Source organism: Lithobates pipiens, unplaced genomic scaffold (genome assembly GCF_037356315.1).
Source record: "Lithobates pipiens isolate NorthernLeopardFrog02 unplaced genomic scaffold, aLitPip1_a1.2 Scaffold_16, whole genome shotgun sequence".
NCBI lineage: Eukaryota > Metazoa > Chordata > Amphibia > Anura > Ranidae > Lithobates > Lithobates pipiens.
Window position 1 is genome coordinate 54508625 of NW_027507748.1, and position 25442 is coordinate 54534066.

General features: G+C 44.8%; 1 protein-coding gene across 2 annotated transcripts in view; it reads left to right on the plus strand.

Annotated features, from left to right (window-relative positions):
- HLCS (holocarboxylase synthetase) overlaps positions 1–25442 on the plus strand; it is a 289685-nt gene that overhangs the window by 258819 nt on the left and 5424 nt on the right. For both annotated transcript variants that reach the window (XM_077479916.1, XM_077479917.1), the window contains 3 exons: positions 1253–1413; positions 13736–13850; positions 17838–18051. In XM_077479916.1, the coding sequence (XP_077336042.1) occupies positions 1253–1413; positions 13736–13850; positions 17838–18051 (490 nt within the window). The remainder of the gene's footprint in view (positions 1–1252; positions 1414–13735; positions 13851–17837; positions 18052–25442) is intronic.

Consider the following 25442-nt stretch of genomic DNA (forward strand, 5'->3'; position numbering starts at 1 on the left):
CTTTAGTGGAATGCCCTTGCGACCAAGCCAGTTTGGTGAAATGCATTAAGAAGGAGCTGTCCCAGGCGGGGGCAATGGGGGAGATTCACTAAAACTGTTCATGGTAACCAATCTGCTTCTAACATCAGCTTCTTTAATTAAGCTTAGATAATAAAACCTAGAAGCTGATTGGATTCTATACAGAATTGCACCCTATTTTCCAACCTCCCGTTTAAAATCTCCCCCCAATGTGAATGCAGTTTTACTTTTGATATTTCAGTAGAGTTTTTGGATCAGAGATCGGTAGGTGGCTACATTTTCATCAACGTCCTTTGATGGCAAGTAGAAATTAGCTTTTTGAACTGGCACCTGGGTGTCCGCAATACGTGAGAGAGGTTCAGGTCTAAAGAGGTGCAACTTGTTTGGGATTTTGTTGTAAACATGGTGGCATTTTAAAACGAAGCTCCTGAACACCACAACCACCACTCCCCCATTTTGAAACTTACAGTGATAGTGAAGTGTTTAAAAGGGTTCTAATGGCTAAACCTTTATGGATGAAGGTAAAAAATCTTGAGTTTGCAGCGCTCCCCTCAGGCCCCCCCCCCCATAATACTTACCAGAGCCTGATCGCAATCCAGCGCTGTGAATTGCGATCCCGGGTCCTTCTCTGCTCATTGGCTGAGACACAGCGGTGGTAGGCAATTACAGGCAGTGAGGAGGGAGTGGGGGGCGAGGCCGAGCCATGCTCTGTATGTCTTATGGACATACAAGGCCGGCCTGGGAGCGAGTACGCAGGAGTGCCCCAAGAGCAAGTAGCTTGCTCCGGGGGCACTTGACAGGGGGGAGGGGCCAGGAGCTTCAATGGGAGACCCGAGAGGAGGAGGCTCTGGGCTGCTCTGTGCAAAAGCATTGCAGAGAACAGGTAAGTAACAAAGCTTTACAACTAATCCTGTAGTCTCGGAATTGGCCTTAAACCTGAACTAAAAGCACATATAAAACAACTCCAGTGACTGCAGTTCATTCAAATCATAAATCATATGGAAACCCAAACATTAGACTCTCACTCTTATAATTTGTAAAATAATGTTAATGTAATTTCAAAACTTGTTTCCTCCATCAACAATTTTCAACAATCGACCCATGGTGGAAGGAAAGAAAATTGTATAATCTATGGGCTGCTTAACTGGGAATGGCCACTGAGGACACAAAGTAGTAGGATGGATGGTCCTCCCTCACTCTGTTGGTGTAATGTAGTAAAGCTGTGTCTCTGCAGGTCGCAGTGGAAACGTCTGGCTTAGCCCCAAAGGTTGTGCTTTGATGACCCTCCTTGTGTCCATCCCAATGTCATCACCTCTGGGACAGAGAATTGCCTTCATACAACACCTAATGGCATTGGCCGTGGTGGAAGCTGTGAGGTCTATGCCTGGATACGAGGTATGTAGAATGAACTAATCCTTAAATTGGAACAATGCGCAAAATCAAACAAGACATACCGTATCTCACAAAAGTTAGTACACACCTCACATTTTTGTAAATATTTTTTCTATCTTTTCACGTAACAACACTGAGGAAATGACTCTACAATGTAAAGTAGTGAGTGTACAGCTTGTATAACAGTGTAAATTTGCTGTCCCCTCAAAATAACTCAACACACAGCCATTAATGTCTAAATCGCTGTCAACATATGTGAGTACACCCCTAAGTGAAAATGTCCAAATTGGGCCCAATTAGCCATTTTTCCCTCCCCGGTGTCATGTGACTCGGATGTTACAAAGTCTCAGGTGTGAATGGGGAGCAGGTGTGTTAAATTTGGTGTCATCGCTCTCACTCTCTTATACTGGTCTCTGGAAGTTCATCATGGTGCCTCATGGCAAAGAACTCTCTTAGGATATGAAAAAAAGAATTTTTGCTCTACATAAAGATGGCCTAGACTATAAGAAGATTGCCAAGACCCTGAAACTGAGCTGCAGCATGGTGGCCAAGAGCATACAGCTGTTTAACAGGACAGGTTCCACTCAGAGCAGGCTCACCATGGTCAACCAAAGAAGTTGAGTGCATGTGCTCAGCGTCATATTCAGAGATTTTCTTTGGGAAATAGACATATGAGTACTGCCGGCATTGCTGCAGAGTTTGAAAGGGTGGGGGGTTTACAGGCTGTCAGTGCTCAGACCATAAGCCACACACTGCATAAAATCTGTCTGCATGGCTGTCATCCCAGAAGGAAGCCTCTTATAAAGATGATGCACAAGAAAGCCCTCAAACTGTTTGCTGAAGACAAGTGGACTAATGAAATGCATTAAAGGAACCATGTCCTGTGGTCTGATGAGACCAAGATTAATTTATTTGGTTCAGATAGTGTCGATCGTGTGTGGCGGCAACCAGGTGAGTTGTACAAGTGCGTCTTGTCTACAGTCAAGCATGGTGGTGGGAGTGTTGGGGTCTGGGGCTGCATGAGTGCTGCCGGCACTGGAGAGCTACAATTCATTGAGAAAACTATCAATGCCAATATGTACTGTGACATACTGAAGCAGAGCATGATCCCCCTCCCTCCAGAGACTGGGCCACAGGGCGGTATTCCAACATGATAACGACCCCCAAACACATCTCCAAGGCGACCATTGCCTTTATACAGAAGCTGAGGGTCATAGTGATGGACTGGCCAAGCATGTCTCCAGACGTAAACCCTATTGAGCATCTGTGGGGCATCCTCAAACAGAAGGTGGAGGAGCGCAAAGTCTATAACATCCACCACCTCTGTGATGTCATCATGGAGGAGTGGAAGAGGACTCCAGTGAATGGTGACCACACAAAATATTGACACTTTGGGCCCAATTTGGACATTTTCACTAAAGCCCCATACACACTATCAGATTTTCTGCTGATTTTTTTTCCTTCAGATTTACCAAAAACATATAATATGAGGTCAAACCTTAGGAGTTTCAATTTGTGTGCAGTCAGGCAGGCCCTTACACTACATGGTTTTCGTAAATCTGAAGGAAAAAATCTGCAGAAAATCTGTGCATATGGGGCTTTAGGGGTGTACTCACTTTTTTGCCAGCAGTTTAGACATAGTGGCTGTGTGTTGAGTTATTTTGAGGGAACAGCAAATTTACACTGTTATACAAGCTGTACACTCACTACTCTACATTGTAGCAAAGTGTCATTTCTTCAGTGTTGTGAAAAGATAGAAAAAACTATTTTCAAAAATGCAGTCTGTCTATAGCATTTACAGCAGCAGTTTATGTCCTTCTGTAACACATTTTATTATATATTGATCCAGCCAGTGGATTCATTATTTTTTTCATGTCCTTTAAATCCATTTTTAAATTGTGGAAATAGTAGAGAATTGTGAACTGACCACTGCATTTGTTTTTCAGCGGTATTTGCTCTCTTTTCACAGTTGTCACCCATTAAAAGGGCTTTCACACTGGAGCGGTGCGCTGGCAGGACGGTGAAAAAAATCCTGCTAGCCGCATCTTTGGAGCGGTGAAGGAGCGGTGTATTCACCGCTCCTAAAACCGCTCCTGCCCATTGAAATCAATGGGGCAGCGCAGCTATACCACCGGCAAAGCGCTGCTGCAGCGGCTCTTTGCGGGCAGTTTTAACCATTTTTTGGCCGCTAGCAGGGGTTAAAACCGCCCCGCTAGCTACCACATACCGCTGCTAAACCGACGGTAAAGCGACGCTAAAAATAGCGCCGCTTTACCGCCAACGCCTGCACCGCCCCAGTGTGAAAGAGGCCTTTAAGTGATATATACTTTTTTGCCCTTTTTTTTATCGGTGATCACATTCCCTCTGTTCTCAGCTGTATACAGTTGTGCTCATAAGTTTACACACCCTGGCAGAATTTATGATTTCTTGGCCATTTTTCAGAGAATGTGAATGATAACACAAATACTTTTCTTTCACTCATCAATCGCAATCAACTGTGTTTACTCTTTTTAAATCATAATGACAACAGAAACTACCCAAATGACCCTGATCAAAAGTTTACATACCCTGGTGATTTTGGTCTGATAACATGCACACAAGTTGACACAAAGGGGTTTGAATGACTATTAAAGGTAACCATCTCTCACCTGTGATCTGTTTGCTTGTAATTAGTGTGTGTATAAAAGGTCAGTGAGTTTCTGGACTCCTGACAGACCCTTGCATGTTTCATCCAGTGCTGCACTGACTTTTCTGGATTCTGAGTCATGGGGAAAGCAAAAGAATTGTCAAAGGATCTGCAGGAAAAGGAAGTTGAACTGTATAAAACAGGAAAGGAATAGAAAAAGATACCTAAGCAATTGAGAAGGTCAATCAGCAGTGTTTAAACTCTAATCAATAAGTGGAAAATGAGGGGTTCTGTTGGGGGTATGTCAGGACAAGTCTGATCATTGGAGGAGAGCACACTGAGTTCCCAGCATAGCTCTCCTGCTTAGTGTGGTCAGTTTTTAATAGGAAAGCAGAGGGACTGGCAGGATCACCAGTTATTTCACACAAAGGAAGTAATGCAAAGAAAACAGGATACTTTCTCATACAGGTACATGGTACAGCAGGCACATATCAGGAATATGAAGTTTTAGAGTAACAAAAGATTTAAGATGAAAAGCCTTCTGTGTGCAGCAGCCCCGCTAATACTTCCCTGAGCCCCATCTAGATCCAGCAATATTGCAGGAGAAACTTGGCTGGACTCTCCCTCCTGATTGGCTGAGACACACAGCGGATACCACTGGCTCCCACTGCTGTCAGTGTGCCAATGAGGGGAGAGGAGGGCGGGGTGCGAGCCACGGCTCCATGTCTGAATGGACACACAAAGCAGAGGCTTGGCTCGGGTGCCCCAATAGCAAGCTGCTTACTGTGGGGGCACTCGGCAGGAGGGAGGGGCCAGGAGCACCGGAGAGGGACCCGAGAACAGAAGGATCGGGGCTGCTCTGTGCAAAACCATTACACGGGGCAAGTAATTCTAAAATTACAAAAAAAAAAAAGACTTGGGGAAATCTCTTCATTGGAAACCACACTGCCAAAAGTTTTGTATGAAAGGAAAAAATCTTCACTGTTAAAAATAAATTAAAAAAATATGTCAGAGAGAGTCAGATCTAACGTTATTGAAAAAATAAAATAAAATTTATTTTAAAAATATATATACATACTGCGTGCATAAAGCATCATTTACTGACGTTTACTCAGAAACTTGTGACATCTGCGTGCAAGGGGCCAAAAACTGTGTGTAAAGACCGAAGTAAATTTGAGTATAGGCAAGTAAAGGTGTGTAAGCATATAGACAAGTAAAATTCTTCTTCATTGCCAGCATTGTAATATATTCAGTTATACTCCCAGAAGCACCCTTATAGACAAGTAAACGCGCAAGTAAATTTTTTATTCTTTTTTTTACTACTCTGCAGAGGCCGATTGACAACTCATGGGGCCCCCGGCAATAGAAGATTATGGGGCCCCTGGGCAATAGGAGATTATGGGGCCACAAAGTATACACACACAGTTTACACACAAAATACACAAACACACACTGAAAAGGTACTAGAGAGGCGGGGCAGTTATAATCTTGGGATTTAAAAAAAAACAACAGATTTTTACATACTGTCCCTGGTTTTATTGAGGCTGGCAGCCCTGATGGGGCCCCCTAGTGGCATGGGGACCTCGGGCAGTGCCTGAGTGCCCCAATGGTCAGTCCGCCCCTGCTTCTCTGTACTTAACGCTGTATTATAGATCTTTACTCAGCTGTGTGTAATGTCCCATAGACAACAATGCATCTCATTTCACATCAGTAAATTCTGCATTTTTTACTCCCATGCAAGAGGCATTAGAGATTACCCCAAACAAGCCCAGCTATCGGTCAACTATAAGCTAAATTAACCAGCTAAAAAGGAGATCAAATTAAAGCGGAGTTCCACCCAAAAATGGAACTTCTGCTTATTTGGTTCCTTCCCTCCTCCGGTGTCACATTTAGCACCTTTTGGGGGGGGGGGGGGTGGAGCAGATACCTGTCTAATACAGGTATTTTCTCTTACTTCCAGTGAAAGATCACCGAAGTATCTTCAGCGATCTACACCATGTCCGGCCCCTCCTCCGCCCCCCCCCCTTCGTCTTCTGGTAGGCACACAAGTCCCAGTAAGGACGCGCAGCGCGACTCATGCATGCGCCGTAGGGAAACAGGCTGTGAAGCCACAAGGCTTTACTTTCTGATTCCCTTAAGATGTCAGCGCCTCCACCCAGACTCAAGGGATGGGTCAGCTTCGGGTGAGGACATCACAGGCACCCTGGGACAGGTAAGTGTCCTTTATTTTAAAAGTCAGCAGCTGCAGTATTTGTAGCTGCTGACCTTTCCTTTTTTTTTTTGCAGGTGGAACTCCGCTTTAAGTCCTCTGCTTGAGTGACCCCGGTCACAAGTTGCATTGTATATTTAACTATAAGGAAGGTGCTAGACATATTACAAAGATATAGGCTTTAACAACACCCTAGGTAAACTATTACATACAATGGAGGTCATAACATGTATATGACTGTGGGCCAAAGTGATAACATATTTTGCAACAAGTACTGCATTAAATGTGTATAAAAATGCCTCAAGTCTACCTGTAGGGACCTGTATGACCCAAAGATGGTGTTTCCTATGGTTAAGTCCACAAATGAACAGCATGGCGAAGATGCTATGCGTGGAGATGATGGCTCCTCATGTATCATGACTCCGGCCACTTTGTCAGGAGTGGTAACAAAAATTTTAATACTTCCCTATACTATCCTAGCTAGAGAAAACAAAGTTTAACAGAGTTGAACTCCCCTTTAGTGGAAAAACATATATCAAATAGAAAAAAATATATATAGTATATACAGTTTTTACTCAAGCCATGCTGTAATTTAATATGATTATAATTGACCTTTCCTTTTCAATCTGCAGCAACTGTAATTTTCTATTAAATTCAATGCAACGTGGCAGCCTGGAAGCCCGTTCTGTGCACCATTGGTGTATAGAACACCTCCAAAAATGTAATTTCCTGCTTGTGTGATTGACCGCCTGATTTTCCCAGAAGTCTGCTCTAAGATACATATTAGATTTTAGGCATCCTCTGCGATAGGATTGTAATTTATGAGTAGATACTCCCCAAGGGTTAAAGACTTCTAAAATGATGCAGACACTGAAATGTTTCTCATAACACTGAGTGTGTACCAGGGGATTTATAATGAACCAGACCCTCCCATTCAGAATCAGTATCCAAAGGGTATAATGATGGGCAGAATTGCGTAGGAATCTTTTCTGAACAAAAGTAGAGTTATTCTTTAAGTACCTGTATTTTCCGGCGTATAAGACGACATTTTACACAAAAAATGGCTAAAATGCGGGGGTTGTCTTATACGCTGGGTATGAAATGCCATCCGCTGGATGTCAGCCCGCGAATGGCCGCTGGATATGTGGGTAATATGTAGCTTCGGCTACATACAGTATATACCACTGAGCCAATCCCGGCGAGCGATGTATTCTATTAATGAATTCAGAGCCTGCTTGGATTGGAGTAACAACCTCTGCCAATATGAGCAGGCTACATACAGTAGCCTGCTCGGATTGGCTTTGAGAGTCAGAGAGGCGTTGTCTGATGATGTTACAGCCTCTGCCAATCCAAGCAGGCTTTGTTTTCACAAGACCCCATCATGGCCCCAGCAAAAAGAAGCAAACATGAAGCCAGTTTCAAGCTCAAAGCTGTAAACTTTGCCAAGGAGTAACAGAAAAGATGGTCCGAGACTGAAAAGCAAAGGTAGATGTATTAAAGAATATGCCAAGGGGTAAGTGTGCATTAAGAAGAGGCATCCCACTTTGGCAAGAACTCGAAAAGCATGTAGCAGAATTGGTGAATGAGCATCGTTGAAACTGGTTATGTAGTGACACAAAACAACGTATGGATTTTTTCACTTCAGTGGGCCAAATCTAATCCAGATCACTGCAAAGGATTTAAGGCCACTGTATCCTGGTGTACTAGGTTCTTGGAAAGGCATGATCTGGCATGTCCTGAGGCAAAAGACCAAAATTGCACAAAAATTACCTGCAGATCTCGACGGCAAAGTAAGTACCTTATTTATCAGTGTATAACACGCACCCCAAATTAAGAGGAGGGACGTTTCAGGAATTTATTTTCTTTAATAAACCAATTTGAAGCAATATAATGGTCAGTGACCATCAATGCAGCCTCATCTGCGCCCATCTGCAGCCTGACCTGTGCCCATTTCCCCCCTCAATGCAGCTACCTGATTAAGCCTCACCGTCTCTCAATGCAGGAAATCACCGAGCCATCATCTTCTGATTACCTGGCTCTCAGTCGGCAGTCACATACACAGTCCCGCCTCCGCCATCGGCATTGGACCAGCTCCTGTAATAGACAGAACACTGGTCCAATGCCGGTGGAGGAGGTGGGACTATGTGTGTGACGTGAGAGCCGAGTGGAGAGGAGATGAGGGCTTGGTGAATTCCAGTGGCGCTCCTCCCCCTCCTTCCCCTCTGAGGTACGCGCCCGTGATTTGCCCCCTATTTTCAGTGGGAAAAGGTGCATGTTTTACACCGATAAATACGGTAATTTCTATCAATATGTAATATAACAGCGCAAGAAACATGGCTATGCGTTAAGTCAGATCAGAAATATGGATGAGACTCCTATGAATTTCGATATGGATGGAAATAAAACTGTCGATTCAAAAGGTGCAAAAACAGTTTTAGTTAAAACAACAGGACATGAGAAGTCCAGTTTTACTGTGGTACTAGCATGTAAAGCTGATGGCACCAAACTAAGACAAATGATTATTTTTAAAAGGAAAACAATGCCAAAAATCAATGACGAAAATCAAGTTCCATGTTGGAGTTTTGGTACATGTGAATGAAAATGGCTGGATGGATGAAGAAGGGGTAAAGCTATGGCTTGAAAATGTATGGAGTAGGCGACCAGGTGGACTTCGTCGAGAATGTAGCCTACTGGTGTGGGATATGTTCAGGGCTCATTTAACTCTAAGCACAAAGGAAAGGCTGACCAGAATAAACACAGATGCGCCAGTTATACCTGCCGTATTGACATCGCTGGTGCAGCCTCTGGATGTGTGCCTAAACAAGCCATTTAAAGATCGTATTCGCGAACAGTGGAATGAGTGGATGGTTAGCGCCGAAAAGTCATTCACAAAAGGAGGAAATATGCGTGCTCCACAGTTGGATGTTTTGTGTAACTTTGTCATAAAGCCTGGAATGATATTGATGCAGAAACCTTAATCAAGTCTTTCAAGAAGTGTAGTATATCAAATTCATTGGATGGTATGGAGGACGACTACTTGTGGCAAGATGAAGGGGAAGCCGAAGCCGAAGCTGAAGCCACACCATCTGATTCGGAATTAGAGCCGTATGATGACTGTCTTACAAATGTACCACAAGATGTCTTTGATGAACTTATGATGTCAGAGGATGAACATGATGAAGGTTTTGAAGGATGTTAGGTACCGGTAAGTCATAACCATTTTAATTAAAATTATTTAAATCAAATTAGATGTGTTTTTTTTTTAAATGGTGTTGCCTCAGGTGTTGCCTCGGAAGGGGGGTTAGTCTTATGCGGCGAGTATAGGCCAAAACCTATGTTTTCACTGGAATATTAAGGGGGTCGTCTTATACGCCGATCAATACGGTATTATAATATTTCAATAAAATCATATTATTGCGATCGTAATTTTTGCATTTTTAAAACAAGGAGCATTTCCCTCCCAGATGGTCTACGTTGATATCAGTGTGATAGAGGGACACTTGTGCAGTGTAGCTGTTGGGAGTTGATGAACAGAAGGTTAACTGGATGTATTGAGGCCGTCAGCTGTCTTCCAGCACCTCGTAGCTCTTTCTGCTGCTGCTTCCATGTCCTAATAACTGCTAACCGTAAACCTTTGCCTTTCTACAGCAGTGCTTAACACTAGCATATGTTTCCCATATTCCCTAAAACCAATGATTTCCGAGCATTTACACCAGGACGTTTTATATACTCCACAATTCTGCTCACGGCTCCCATCCTGCATGACTTGCGCCTATTCATCAGTCGTCAGCGTGATGGTGGGATTAGGGGTCTTATCGTGGACAGAGAGTTCGAAATGTCAGAGCCGTTCATGGCTGGTTGACTGGAACATCACTCTGTTCTCAATCCATTACCTTTATGCACTCCCCTATAATCCAGCAAGTCCGTCTCAGCCTCTTGTCGCTGTTTCCAAACCTCAAACATTTTTCCTTTAAATCTTTGTAAGCCATAAGGGACACATAGCTCCGTCTCACCCATGAGGGACCTTCTGTGAAATGTTAGAAGACCGGCCGCTAAATGTAAGCAGATGGAGGGGCTTTTGAAGGCTGCTGCAGTGGTATGGGTCCATGGAACTGGTACAGAGAGTTCAGTTTGATTTCCCTGGCCCAGTACTTGTGGGGGGACAAATTACCAAGGTTGATACAGCTGCAACGAGTGCTTTGATAGCTGAAGTTTATTGATTTGTTGGGAACAGTGGTCTATTATTCAGCCTAGGGTATAATTCCACTTTTTTTTTAACTAGTAGAAATTAGAAGACAGTTCAACATGTGGGCATTAAAGTGGTTCAGAAGAAGATTTTTTTACCTTCATGCATTCAAAGGTAAAAAAACTGTGGGCAGCTCCCCCTAATCCCGCTTTATATGAGGTGGTATCAAAAAGTTTCAAGACTAGGTCTGTATACAAGAAATCTCGTTTTTTTTATCTACGTTTACACTATCACCTTCAAAATGGTCCCCTTGCACAGCAATACAGCGTTCCCAGAGTTCCTGCCACTTCTGGAATGTGTCCTGGAAGTCTTCTTTTTGAAGCCTGTTAAGCACATGTTGCCAATTGGTCTCTCGACGTCTTCCAGTGATATTCTTCCACTCTTGAAGCACGCATGCCACTCAGAACACCTCGAACGACTCATTACAGCATCGCCATAAACTTGCCGAATCATCTAAAACGTCTCTGTGACAGATTTGCCCAGTTTGACACAGAATTTGCTCTTAGTCCTAACTTGCTGTGCATGATGAAATAGCAGACGTTGTAACACTCATGTTCAGAATAGCACCAGTTGCACAGCTCCTAGTGTACACGGGATGATGTCTTATGGCACACTGACTTATGAAGGATGGTGCTCCCTGTAACGGTGCATGCAGCCTTATGCTGCCATCTGTTGGCATGTTACAAAACTAGTCTCAAAACTTTTTATTACCACCTCATACTTACATGAGCCTGATTTCAATTGAGCGAAGTGTGCACAAGAGATCCTGACTCTATCCCTCCTCTTTTGGCTCAGACACAGCAGCAGGAGCCATTGGTGCTATCAATCACAGCCAATGAGGAGGGAACAGAGGTTGTCAATGGACACACAGAGCAGAGTTACACACACGAGTACCCCCATAACATGCGGCTTACTATGGGGGCACTCAGCAGAGAGGGGAAGTCCAAAGCTCCGGTGGGGGACCAGAGAAAAGGAGGAGAAGGAAGGGGCTGTGCTGTGCAATACCATTTCACAGAGCAGGAGGTATAACATGTTTGTTATTTAAAAACAAAATATTTTAGTATTACTTTAACCAGTTCCCGACCGGCGCACACCAATGTACATCGGCAGAATGGCACGGGCAGGCATATTGGCGTACAGGTACGTCCTTTTTTATATGCTGCCTGGCCATCGCGTGCGCGCTGTCGGTCGGGACCCCCGTGAGTCCGGTCGTGGGTCCCGCGGACTCGATCGCCGCGGGGATGCCCGCGATCGTCTCACGGGGCGGCTGAACGGGGAGATGCAGTTGTAAACGGCATCTCCCCGTTCTGCCTAGCAACAAGTGACGCTGATCTCTGCTCCATGTGATTGGAGCAGAGATCAGTGTTCACTAACACAAAGCCCAGCCCCCCACAGTTAGTAACACGCCCCTAGGAACACTTAATCCCTACACTGCCACCCCTTGGTTAACCCCTTCACTGCCGGTGTCATTTACACAGGAATCACTGCATTTATATAGCAGTGATTACTGTATAAATGACAATGGTCCCAAAAATGTGTCAAAAATGTCCGATGTGTCCGCCATAATGTCGCAGTCACAATAAAAATCGCTGATCGCCGGCCATTACTAGTAAAAAAAAAAAAAAATTCATAAAAATGCCATAAAACTATCCCCTATTTTGTAAACGCTATAACTTTTGCACAAACCAATCAATAATCGCTTATTGCGATTTTTTTTTTTTTTTTTACCAGAAATATGTAGAAGAATACATATCGACCTAAACTGAGGGAAAAAAATGTTTTTTTATATATATTTTTAGGGGATATTTATTCTAACAAAAAGTAAAAAATATTGAGTTTTTTTCAAAATTGTCACTCTATTTTTGTTTAACAAATAAAAACCGCAGAGGTGATCAAATACCACCAAAAGAAAGCTCTATATGTGGGGGAAAAAAGGACATCAATTTTGTTTGGGAGCCACGTTGCACGACCGGCGCAATTGTCAGTTAAGACGACGCAGTGCCGAATTGCAAAAAGTGGTCTGGTCTTAAGCCAGCAAAATGGTCCGGCCTGAAAGTGGTTAAAGTGTACTTGGACCCAATAATTTTTTTTTGAATATACAGTATTGCAGCTTACCAGTTATTAGATGTGGTGGCTGAATTTGTTTTCTTAATTCAGGCTTTTTTTTTTGTTTGTTTTAACCTAGTGATATTGCTAGTAACGAACTCCTAGTGTGACAGCGCTCACTTACTGTACTGTATCTTTTGAAGAGCAGGGGTGTAATTCTAGGCTGCTCTACAAATACCCCACTTCTCATCTCCACAATATGAGGAGGGTTCTGTAGTACACAGACGTGAATTGGGCATGGCTAAGAAGACTCTCTGGTGTTTCATTATGAACAGAGCTTCACTACAGGTAGTTAAAAGCCTACTGGCTTTCTGGAAGAATCATTGTTGAGGTTTACATACACTTTAAAATCAGTTTATGTCCACTTCAGACCCTAAGTGTAAAAATGTACCTATCACAACAGATCCAGTTGAACTGCCATCCTGACCTTGCCTTGTCCTGACCTTGCCTTGTCCTGACCTTGCCTTGTCCTGACCTTGCCTTGTCCTGACCTTGCCTTGTCCTGACCTTGCCATGGCAATTAGGGCTGGGACAAGGGGTGGGCGAAAGGGCCACCTGCCCTGGGTGCAATGGTTTCTTGTAGGGATGGGGGTGCCTTCCTCCTTTTACAAGGCTGACAGAAGTAGTGATTTGACAAGTGAGTGACTGCTGGGCATAGAATCCGTTAAGCTTGCACCTCCTGAACGAGGGGGGTGGGGGGGCACAGTTTGGAACTTTGCCCTGGGCATTGGATGACCTTGTCCCGGCTCTGATGGCAATACACTGAAATGATTAAAGTAATCTAGGACATCGGTGGAAGTAAATGAAGACGTTTCCATGAGGCAAAGCTGCTGCAGATCAAATAACCCAACATGGCTGCTTCAGGACCAGGAATCTGAGTACCTCTGGACCTGATGGTGTTCTGATTTTTGGTCACATGACTTGAATCAAGTATGTTACACTAACATTAGGTTGATCCAGTGCAATGTTAGTTTACTATTGACTGCATTGACTAAATCTTTGAATGTTGGTCCTGGGATACAGGGTGAATTTTGCCGGTTGCATTGCTTTTTTTGCATGTTGGTTAGAAATCTGTTTTGTAAGAAATGCTTAAATAATACAATTATATTGCATTTCATTTTTTTTACTCTTATGGCAGGATATTGAATTAAAAGTGAAATGGCCAAACGATATTTACTACAGTAACATGATGAAGCTGGGAGGAGTCTTGGTCAACTCAACACTCATGGGGAATACCTTTCATATTCTCATCGGTACAAATTATTATTTATTTTGTTATCAGACTCATTACAATATTTGGTATTTTTTTTTCTACCAGATGATCTTATAGGCAAATATATCTACTACAATCATCCAAGCTCATTTACGTTTATGCATTGTAGAGAAATTTTATCAGAGACTGACTATGGGTTTGGTTTACTAAAGGAGTGAAAGCTGTTAACGTTGCAAAGAGAATGTTAGTAAATGGTGAAGCGGAGTTCACTTTGAATGTCCAAATATGTGCAAGAGAAATAAAAAAATAAAAAAAGCACATAATGTTTGCTTACACATGATTGGATGACATGATTTCACATAATGCACTAAGCTAAGTGAACCGCCTCTATCCCTTAGTGCAGGGATATGCAATTAGCGGACCTCCAGCTGTCGCAGAACCACAATTCCCATGAGGCATAGCAAGACTCTGACAACCACAAGCATGACACTAGGGATGAGCCGAACACCCCCCGGTTCGGTTCGCACCAGAACTTTCGAACGGACCCCAAATTCGTACGAACGTTAGAACCCCATTGAAGTCTATGGGACTCGAACGTTCGAAATTAAAAGTGTTAATTTTAACGGCTAATATGCAAGATACTGTCCTAAAAAGGGTTTGGGGACCTGGCTCCTGCCCCAGGGGACATGGGTCAATGCAAATTTTTTTTTTTAAACGGCCGTTTTGGCGGGAGCACTGATTTTAATGACGATTAAAATGAAAAAAAAAAGTGAAATATTCCTTTAAATATGGTGCCTGGGGGGTGTCTGTAGTATGCCTGTGAAGTGCCACGTGTTTCCGGTGTTTAGAACAGTCCCTGCACAAAATGACATTTAATGGAAATAACGTCATTTAAAGCTGCTTGCGGTTTTAATGTTATATCTGGTTCCTGCAATATGGTTGAAAATCATTGAGAAAAATGGCATGGGTAGCCCTCCCTGCCCATTACCAGCCCCTTTGGGTCTTGTACGCATATTAAGGGGAACCCCGTACCCATATTAAAAAAAGGCAATGCGTGTGGCCCCCAGGCCCTATATACTCAGAACAGCAGTATACAGGCGGTGCAAACAAGACAGGGACTGTGTAGGTTTGTTGTGTTAAGTTGAATCGGTTTGTAATTTTCAACTGGTACATTTTTAAAGTGTAGCTCCAGTCAAAAAAACTATTTTTAAGCTTTTTGGAAAACATAGGGAAGGGTTATCACCCCTGTATAATTTGTTTTGCCGTCCGTCTTTTCCAGAGCACGCAGACAGCATGCACAATCTCCTAACACTGACTGAGAGCTCTATTTAAAACGAGCAAGATATTTAGCTATATAGGTGGATATAGCGGTGTATACTGCGTTCAGAGCATGCAGACAGCACGCACAATCTCCTAACATTGACTGACAGCTCTATTATAAAAGATAGATATATCGCTAGATATATAGGTGAATATAGCTGTGTATACTGCTGTCAGGGCACGCAGACAACAACCACTACAGAAGAGCAAGAACGAAAAATCGGCCGATAACGATCGGTGTATACTGTGTTGAAGGTACACAGAACACCCATTAAAGAGGGATTCCACCAAAAAAAAAATATTAAAAGCCAGCAGCTATAAATACTACAGCTGCTGACTTTTAATAAATGGACACTCACCTGTCCCGGGTTCCAGCGATGCCGAGGCCGATCGATCGCTCGGCCCTCGGCTGCTGCCGCCACCATTCTAGGTGAGGGAATCAGGAAGTGAAGCGAATCGGCTTCACTTCCCGTTTCCCTACTGCGCATGCGCGAGCCGCGCCGCGCAATAGGAAATCTCCGCGCTGTCACTGGGACCCGTGTGTGTCCCAGCAGACAGCGCGGCAGGGCAGGAAATGGCGTAGACTCCCACAGGAGTCTATGCCCGGAAGTGGGTGAAAATACCTGTCTTTGACAGGTATCTCCACCCCCCTGAAAGGTGTCAATTGTGACACCGGAGGGGGGGAGGGATCCGATCAGCGGAGGTTCCACTTTAGGGTGGAATCCCGCTTTAACTGCTACAGATGCCAACACACTACACAAGGCCACCGCGCTGGCGGCCTTATAGTGTGGGGGGTGTACTACACAGCCTGAGCTATAATTGGCCACAGGCATCCTGCCTGTGGCCAATCATGGCCCTCCTCGCTGCCGGCGCTGTGATTGGCCAAGCATGCGGGGTCACAGTGCATGCTTGGCCAATCATGAGCCAGCAATGCACTGCGCCATCGCAGTGCATTGTGGGCCGTGAGCGCCACACGAATTTGGTGCGAACGGCCCATAACGTTCGGAATTCGCTGAACGGGCGAACAGCCGATACACAAAGCTCATCCCTACATGACACCCAGAGGCAGAGGCATGATGGGACTTGTAGTTTTGCAACAGCTGGAGGTCCGCTAATTGCATATCCCTGCCTTAGTGTAATAGGATCTGAGATCTACATAACAAGCATCAAAGGGATGCAGGTTGGACACCAGGGCTTTAGAATATCAACCTCTAGGGGTGTGTGTGTTTTGGTTTTATATACATGATGGAAGGGATTCCAGCATTTTTTGGTGATTACATTTGTTCAGGTCTCAACGAAATTTCAATCACTGACATTTAAAAAAAATGTTCCCACTTTTTTACTTTTCAAAACTGTTGGCCCATTTTGAGACAGGGTCTGTTTGTAGAACCAATCACCAGTCTCCAGTGATGAAACATTTGCATTTTGAATCTCTATTCTTGTCGGGGCCAAGCAAAAAAGTAACCCAATGGTTGAGTTTATCCTTCATCCAGGATGATCTTGAGTTTCTAGCAGTGATGTTGTTTTATTTATTTGGAGCTTGGTTGCATCTACCCCCTGGTTCACCGAAGACAGGGGTCTCCTAACTTTCTAAAGAAAGGGCCAGTTTACTGTCCTTCAGACTTTAGGTGGGCCAAGCTGTGCCCAGTGGGAGTAAACCATGCCCGATCTTTGGTACTAGGGGAAGAAATAGTTGGTGTCAGTGGTAGGAAAAGTGCCCCATTGTTGGTGTCAGCGGCCGGAATTATGCCCCATTGTCGGTGCCAGTGGCAAAAAATTATCCCTCAAGAACTTGATAAAGGCAAATAAAGGGCCCTAGTTTGGAGACCACGGATCTATGACATCAGAATGTAATTTACTGTAAGCATGCAGACCCCTCTTGCACATGTCGAGTTTGATCACTTTTCTCAGCTGTCAACTGTTCAAAATATGTTTTTTAAAGTGGACCTAGAATTATATATATTTTTTTTTATGTTAATTGCATGCATGGTAAGTAATGTGTAAATGCTATGATGGTTACATCTCACAGAGATGACAGTACTCCCCCTGACAATGCTTTAACCTGCTAGATAGGGAAAAAGAAAAACTCTGGACAGCCGCACTCCGGATCGGATCTGAAGTAATTTGTGCCTGTATTTTTCAAGTAAAAAATCACATCACACGAACCACAGCAAAAAAAAAGAGACTATGGAACAAAAATGTTGACGCGTTTCGCACTGAAATCAGTGCTTACTCATAGACATGCTTTAAACTGCCTCCTCCAAAAGGATGGCACAGTCATGTAAATACTGATCTCTGTGCAGCTCTTGGCTTTGTTGCAGTTGGAACACTGGAGGATGAGAGATTTAGGAAATGCTTTCTCCTGCCTGCAAGAGTCTGACATCACAGCCTAGGCAAAGTCACTGGCTTAAGGACTGCAAACAAAGGAACAGCTTCTTAGAAGAATTATGTTGCTGCTATGACATGTCAGAAATATAATCTTGCAGGCCAGTAAAGGTACTGAAATGTCCAGGCACAGATCACCATTAATTTCAAATTTCAGTTCTTTTCTGCATGACAACCAAGAGATGTATTTCTTTTTCCCTTTGGGTGTAGGACTGACTATTTTTACACTTTGGGGTGGTCCTTGACAAGTTCATCAGTGGTAGAATAATCAGACTTTTCCATTGCTATGAGTCCATGTACTAACAATCTAATCTCTTTTCAGGCTGTGGGTTCAACGTCTGTAACAGCAACCCGACAATCTGTATCAACGATCTCATCTCAGAACACAACAGGCGCTATAAAACAAATATTGAACCTCTAAGGGTGGATACGCTGATAGCCCGGTCTGTGACTGCTCTAGAGGCCCTCATTAATACATTTCAATTGATTGGACCCAGTGGCGTCTTACCTATGTACTACAAATACTGGGTACACAGGTAGGTGGTTTCGTCTTTGTTCCAGGCCCATGTCTTAATGTGGACCAAAAGTTCACGTGTTGAAAACATCAAGATAACTTATCAGACTCTATATGGTCATGTGTGGAATTGCGTGTTTTAAATTATACATGTGTCATTTAGAATCATTTAATCTATCATGAAGATAAGGACATTGTCAGAAAGTGATGGGTAAACATGATTTGTCTAATGTACAGTCACGTGGCCAGGCAATGCCTCCACGAGGAGCAACTCCATGTAACTAAACTTCAGGTGCTGTCCAGAAAAGACTTCAACCATGTTAAAAGGAGCCTATTAGGTTCTATGTACGGGTTTTTTTTTTTTTTTTTTGCATCAGAACTGCTTTTCCCTACATCGAAATCAATGGGAATGCAAAAACAGCTTGCAGCAGGTTGATGCAGATAAGAAGGAAGTTAAGTGGAGGTCAAGTGCAGGTCCAAGGCAGTTTTGAAGGATCTCAGAGGACTTCCAGGATGATGTCAATTGTAAGCAGAATTCATCTGAAAGCAAGTTGCATTTGCCTGTTCACACGGGGCCTTAGTTTGTCCATTTTGCGAAACGTCTTGGAGTCAATATGAAAGACAGAATTGGTAGTTTTTTAAGTGTGCAATGGAATATAAATGGCTCCTGAGGGTTACAGAAACTTCTTCCAACTATCCTGTATCTGTTCATCTTACCAGAAACCTGTTCCTTATTAGCTTTTTACATTGCTAACAGAGAGAAAAAAAAAGATCAATTAAAAATGTAAAGTGACAGTACACAACAAACACACACTCCAAAAAATGAAAAAAAAAAACAATAAAAAAAAATACTAAATTAAAAAAACAAACTATACTAAATAAACCATAAATGTATGTTTTTTTACAAGCAAATTTTACCTAAACAGCTCTGTGAGTGAAATTATAAGAGAAGTATAGCCAAAGCTTTTTTCCTTGACTTCTCCTGTGGATCACAGGAGTGCAATTCGCTCTGCACTCCTGTGACACGTTTTCAGCTGATAACAGGCTAAAGCCCACTGTCGGTTGATGTCACAGTCCTGGTCCAGGCTCTGAAAAAAATCCTGACCATATGGTCGGGATCTTCCCAAAAGCCTAGACTAGCAGCCTCTCAGCTAGCCGCTCTACAGCCCAGCGCTCCAGTGAGCACTGTGGGGGCAGAGTAGAGCGCTGCTGACTATCACCAGCTCTCTGCAAACTGGGAACTGAGTGATCAACAGTCTTTGATTGCTCATTTCTCTGTCTTAGAGGTGGCGGAGGAAAGCTGCAGCTGGAATCGGTGCTGCAGTCATCTAGGTAAGTATGAATATTTCATTTTTACAATCCCATACTTCTCTTTTAAGTCTACATCAACAAAATGTTACAGACCGCAAAACCAAAGTAGCCACAATCGCTCCTCTCACCCCTAGTATAGATGTAATTAGAAGCAATAATCAACTTCAAAATATAAATCAAACCAGTATCAAAATGCCTTTATGTACACTGTATGAATACCATGAAACCTACTGTATGACTGTGTGGAATAGGGGCGTTTTAGAAGCAGAACGAGTAAATGTTTAAAAGACTAGTAGTATAAAAATAAATGGTTTCAATCAAAAATCACTGATGAAATAAAACCAAAGCCATTTTGTGTATTTATACCTTGGTGAATGTATGTGTCATTGATACACGTCACAAATGTCAATGTCATTCCTTCCCATAACATTAAACCTCCTCATCTATGATATAGTCTTCCTAACACACCACAGTTATATGCATTGCTGATCAAGGTATTCGTTATTAATTAACCTAATAAAAATGCAGAGTATTTGTAAATCAAGAGTTCATTGTAATAGCTTATGATACTGTGCATCCGTAAAGTATTCAAAGAGCTTCACTTTTTCCACGTTTTGTTATGTTACAGCCTTATTCCAAAATGGATTAAATTCATTATTTTCCTCAAAATTCTACAAACAATACCCCATAATGACTACGTGAAAGAAGTTTATTTGAAATCTTTGCAAATTTCTTAAAAATAAAAAATGAAAAAAATCACACGTACATAAGTATTCACAGCCTTTGCCATGACACTCAAAATTGAGCTCAGGTGCATCCCGTTTCTACTGATCATCCTTGAGATGTTTCTTCAACTTGATTTGAGTCCACCTGTGGTAAATTCAGTTGATTGGACATGATTTGGAAAGGCACACACCTGTCTATATAAGGTCCCACAGTTAACAGTGCATGTCAGAGCACAAACCAAGCCATGAAGTCCAAGGAATTGTCTTTAGACCTTGGAGACAGGATTGTATCGAGGCACTGATCTGGGGGAGGGTACAGAAAAATCATCCGTAAATAGAAGAAGTTTGGAACCACCAGGGCTCTTCCTAGAGCCGGCCCCCCGGCCAAACTGAGCAATCGGGGGAGAAGGGCCATAGGGAGATGACGAAGAACCCGATGGTCACTCTGGCAGAGCTCTAGCGTCTCTCTGGGGAGAGAGGAGAACCTTCCAGAAGAACAACCAACTCTGCAGCACTCCACCAATCCAGCCTGTATGGTAGAGTGGCCAGACGGAGGCCACTCGTCTGTAAAAGGCACATGGCAGCCCATCTGGAGTTCATACTCAACAAGACTGGAGGCTGTAATTGGTGCCAAAGGTGCTTCAACAAAGTTTTGAGCAAACTACATTATTATTTTCTTTTTTTTTCTTTTTAATAAATTTGCAAAGTTTTCAAACAAACATCTTTCACGTTGTCATTATGGGGTATTGTTTGTAGTATTTTTAGGAAAATAACAAATTTAATCAATTTTGGAAAAGGCTGTAACATACCAAAATGTTGAAAAAGTGAACTGCTGTGAATACTTTCCGGATGCACTGTAGATATTACATATTTTAAGAATAATTTAGGTTTACAGGTCTAGAAAAATATGCCTCTTTGCTAGTCAGAACGATATGAAAATCTGTGGACACAGATCTCTCTCTGGAGGTACTGGACAGAAACCATTTGGGCTTCCAAGGCCAGACTGCATCTCAGCAATATAGCCCACATTGGCAAGCATTAATTATTTTAGAACAGGATGTGATAAAATCTTTATCAAGTTGATTCTAAAAAAAGTAAACTCTCAATAAACAATCCGCAGAGTTTATTTAATAAAAATCAATGATTTATGGCAAAAACACATTTTGGTTTACAAAGCCTTAAAGCTATGCAAGCCTGCTATATACTGGATCATTTGATTTTTATTAAAGTCTTATTTTAATCCACTATATCTGGTCTCCCACAGAACATGGAAATACAATTTTATTAAATATAAACTGCTCGGGGGCGTGGCCGGATGTGAGAGGCGACAGACGTGTTTGTGAAGAGCTCCTGGAATCCTGTACTCCATCCTTTGCCATCCCGGCTTTTACTGGCCCTAAAACACCGCTCCAACTCTGCAAACTGCTCCTCTCTGTCCCCTCCAGAGCCCTGAGGTGAAATTGGGAGGAATTTTGGTCGAGGGGGACCGCGCACCGCTCGGGCCTGCAACCGCCGCCATCTTGCGGATCTCCTGCATCGAACCGCTCCAGGCCTGGGGTAAGAGACTGCCATCCATCCAGGTACCGGTGCCCCTCTCCCCCTCCTGCCTGCCCCTTCGCCTGTCTGCCGAAATCGCGGACCTCCTGAGCCGCTGGACGCGCTCGTGGCGGCTGCGGCCTACTGCGGCCTAGTGAGACCCGCCGGACACCGCTGTTTCCTGCACGGCTGCCCCACGGAAGTGTGTCGCGGCCGGTCAAGCCCTAAATTGAGCTCGGGGATCCTCCGGCCTGCATCTACCTTCTCCTCCACTTGCCTTCCTGTAGTGACTGAGTGTGCTGAGCGGAGGGGGCTGCTGTGGGGGCTGCAGGGTGTGCACTGTGGCCTGGTGTCTCCCTCCCCAGCGTCCATTCTACCCCCCCTGCCTGAGGCCTTCTCTGACCATTCTACCAGCTATATCTCCATCTCCATCTGCCTCTGCTCTGGTGTTTGCTGTGGGGGGGTTGCAAGGGACTGTTATCTGCCTGCCTGGACTGTGACATCCCCCCCCCCCTGGCTGGGTGCCTCGTGCTCCCCTGGGCTGTGAGCGGTGATCCCCCGTGCTCCTGTGTTGGGGTCTCCCCCCCTTTTTGTGTCCTGTCAGATGTCACCCCCCTCCAAAAAAGGGAAAAAGCACTTCAGGGCTGTGGAGACTGACTCCCCACCCCGCCTGCCTCCACTATCTCCTGATCCTAGCCAGCCGGACCATTTGATTGTGGGGAGACTCCGGGCCTTGTTGTCTGAGATGGAGATGGGCACTACGGAGGCACCGGCAGCCACGGGGTCGGCCCCCCCGCCGCAGGACAGCACGGCCACCATCCTTGCTGCAATCGAGCAGAGCAGAACGTCACTGCTTGTGCGTATTGACCACCTGGCAGAGGAGTGCAACTTTATCAGGAATGATCTTGATAAAATCAGAGGGAGAATGACTGAAACTGAGACCAGAGTCTCCGCCACGGAAGATCTTACTGCCGCACATACCTCCTCCATTGCTGAGCTGCAGCGCACAGTACAGTCCCTTGTCGCGAAGTCAGATGACGCCGAAAACCGGCTCAGACGGAACAATGTTAGAGTCCTGGGGCTGCCCGAGAAAGAGGAAGGGGATCACCCGGCTGTCTTCGCGGAAGGGTTCTTTAAAGATCTCCTGGATCTCACCGAGGTCCCTCCTACCTATGTGGTGGAAAGAGCCCATCGGGTGCCCTCCGGACGTGTCATCCCTGGGAACCACCCCAGGCCTTTCCTGGTCCGCTTCCTCAATTATCGAGACAGAGACAGAATTCTATCGGAGGCCCGCAAGCATCCTACTCTCACATATGGAAACGCATCCATTCATCTTTTCCCTGACTTCTCGGCTGACTTGCAGCGGAAGAGGAAAACATTCAATGATGTTCGTAGACGGCTCCGGGACAAGAACATAAAGTATAGTATGCTTTACCCTAGCCGCCTGCGGGTCCAACATGATGGAACACTCAGATTCTTTGACGACCCAGCGGACGCGGACGCCTGGCTGACCACCTTGCATTGATGGCCTATCCTTGAGACGATCACTGTGTGACCCTGGACCTGGCTTATTTTTCTTGGCGCAAGCTCCTCTTAATACCGGAGCCACTTCACAGGTATTTGAATAGGTGACCCCCCACTGAACCCCCTACGATTGGGTTCATCTACACGAAGTTGGGAACTAACTGCTCTCCACTCCCTTGGAGGCATTCTCACTGAACCTTTTTGCCGTGGAAGGATATTACTCCCCCCCCCACCCCACGTTAGGGGGCCTCTGTATACCAGGGGGGGCGGTTCAGGCCCTTCGGCGGACTTCCATGGTTCAAGGGGACATCAGAGTGTTGGTACCGAATACACGCCTCAAAGGTTGAATCCGCGGTTCTGCGGAAGACTGTAGTGTGGCCTAGAGTTTGGGCTCACACTCCACAATGTTACGGTTAGTTTTGGGTATAGACCGGTTCCTGGTCCACCCCCAGTGTTTTTGGGGGGCACCGGGTACCGGTAGGAAAAGCACCCAGTGCTTGGGAAGTTGTAAAGTTTTTTGTAGTTTGTATATGTTATGTGCGGTTGGCTCGTGCTCTTTCACTGCTTGTCGGGTGGGTCTCAGGTGGGACTCAATCATCCGATTGCTAAACTCTCCCCCCTGGAATTATGGCGTCACATGATCTGGGTACTTGGTCGGTGGTGTCCTGGAATGTTAGGGGCCTAAACTCTAAGTTTAAAAGGGCACTGATGTTCCAGTATATCAAGACGCACAACCCACACATATTGGTCCTACAGGAGACCCACCTGATGGGGAGTAAGTTGTTGACTCTGAAAAAACATTGGGTTCAGAAGACTTTTCATGCCACGTATTCCTCATATGCCAGGGGGGTCTCCATTCTGATAAACAAATCCTTTATGTGTACAGTGGAAGCTGTTCACACGGACCCTCATGGCAAATATGTAATTGTGGTACTCACGGCCTGGCAACAAAGGTATATTTTGGTGGGGGTATATATTCCGCCACCTTTTAGACCGGAAGTGTTGTACACTATTTTGGAGAGGATTACCCCGTATTGTCCAGCTAAATTACTACTCCTGGGAGACTTTAATAACACCCTCTCCCCTGATCTTGATAGGCCCACTCCGTCGCAATCCTCTAGGGGAGACCTGATGGGGTGGACAGACGCGGCGGGGGTTACGGAGGTGTGGAGATGGCTGCACCCACGTACTAAGGCTTACTCGTGCTTCTCTACGTCCTACAAAACCTCCTCTAGAATAGATTATGCGTTCGCAAATCAACATATGTTATCAGACGTGGTAGAGGCGACATACCTGCCTAGTGGGCTATCTGACCATTCCCCCCTCAAAATTACTATGCGGGCGACGGAGCGTCGCAACAGATCCCTATGGCGCCTTGGGGTGCAGTGGATCTCCCATGAAGAGATAGCGAAGCGCATCCCACATGCACTGCGAGAATACTGGGAACTTAATGCGGGGTCATCCTCTCCTCCCACAGTTTGGGATGCCTTTAAGGCATACATTAGAGGGCAATATATGTCAGAAATTAAGGCGGTCCAGGTAACTCAGCAGGTCACAAAAACCCAGTTGGAGGGAGAGATTGAGGAGGCAGCTGCTGCCTATGGGTCTGACCCCTCGGTCTCCAATTTCGATTGGCTTCATTCCACAAAACGGTGTCTCCACCTCCACCTCTCTGAGATTACCCGGTTGGAGGTTTTTCAGTCTAAACAAAAGTTTTTTGAGCAGGGTGATAGGAATGGTAGGCTACTGGCAATGATGTCTCACCATGATACCCCTATGACCCTGGTTCCCGAATTGGTTTCTCCTACCGGGGACTCTCTTACATCCCGGGAGGACATCCTAAGGGAGTTTCGGGCCTTCTATCAGACATTATACACTTCCACGCTCCCTCCTGTTGTGGATCCGGGTGGGATGGCGCCTCTCCTGGACCCCCTGGCCTTGGGGTGGCTCTCAGATGAGGAGAGGTCCCATCTGGTCCGACCTATTACTGCGGAGGAAGTGCATGCTGTTATTAACTCGCTCGCAGCTGGGAGGGCCCCGGGCCCGGACGGTCTGCCCGTCGAGTTCTACCGATCCCACGCGGATCTCCTGGCCCCTCTACTGGCTGACCTGTATACCCAGTGTCTGGAGGGGGGAGCGCTCCCACCCTCCATGGCGGATGCCCATGTCATTTTAATTCTCAAACCCAATAAAGATCCCAAACAATGCGCCTCCTATAGACCCATTGCTCTTCTTAACACTGACTTTAAAATTTTATCTAAATTAATCACGGTTAGACTTAACCCCCTTCTGCCCTCCGTTATAGACCCTGACCAGA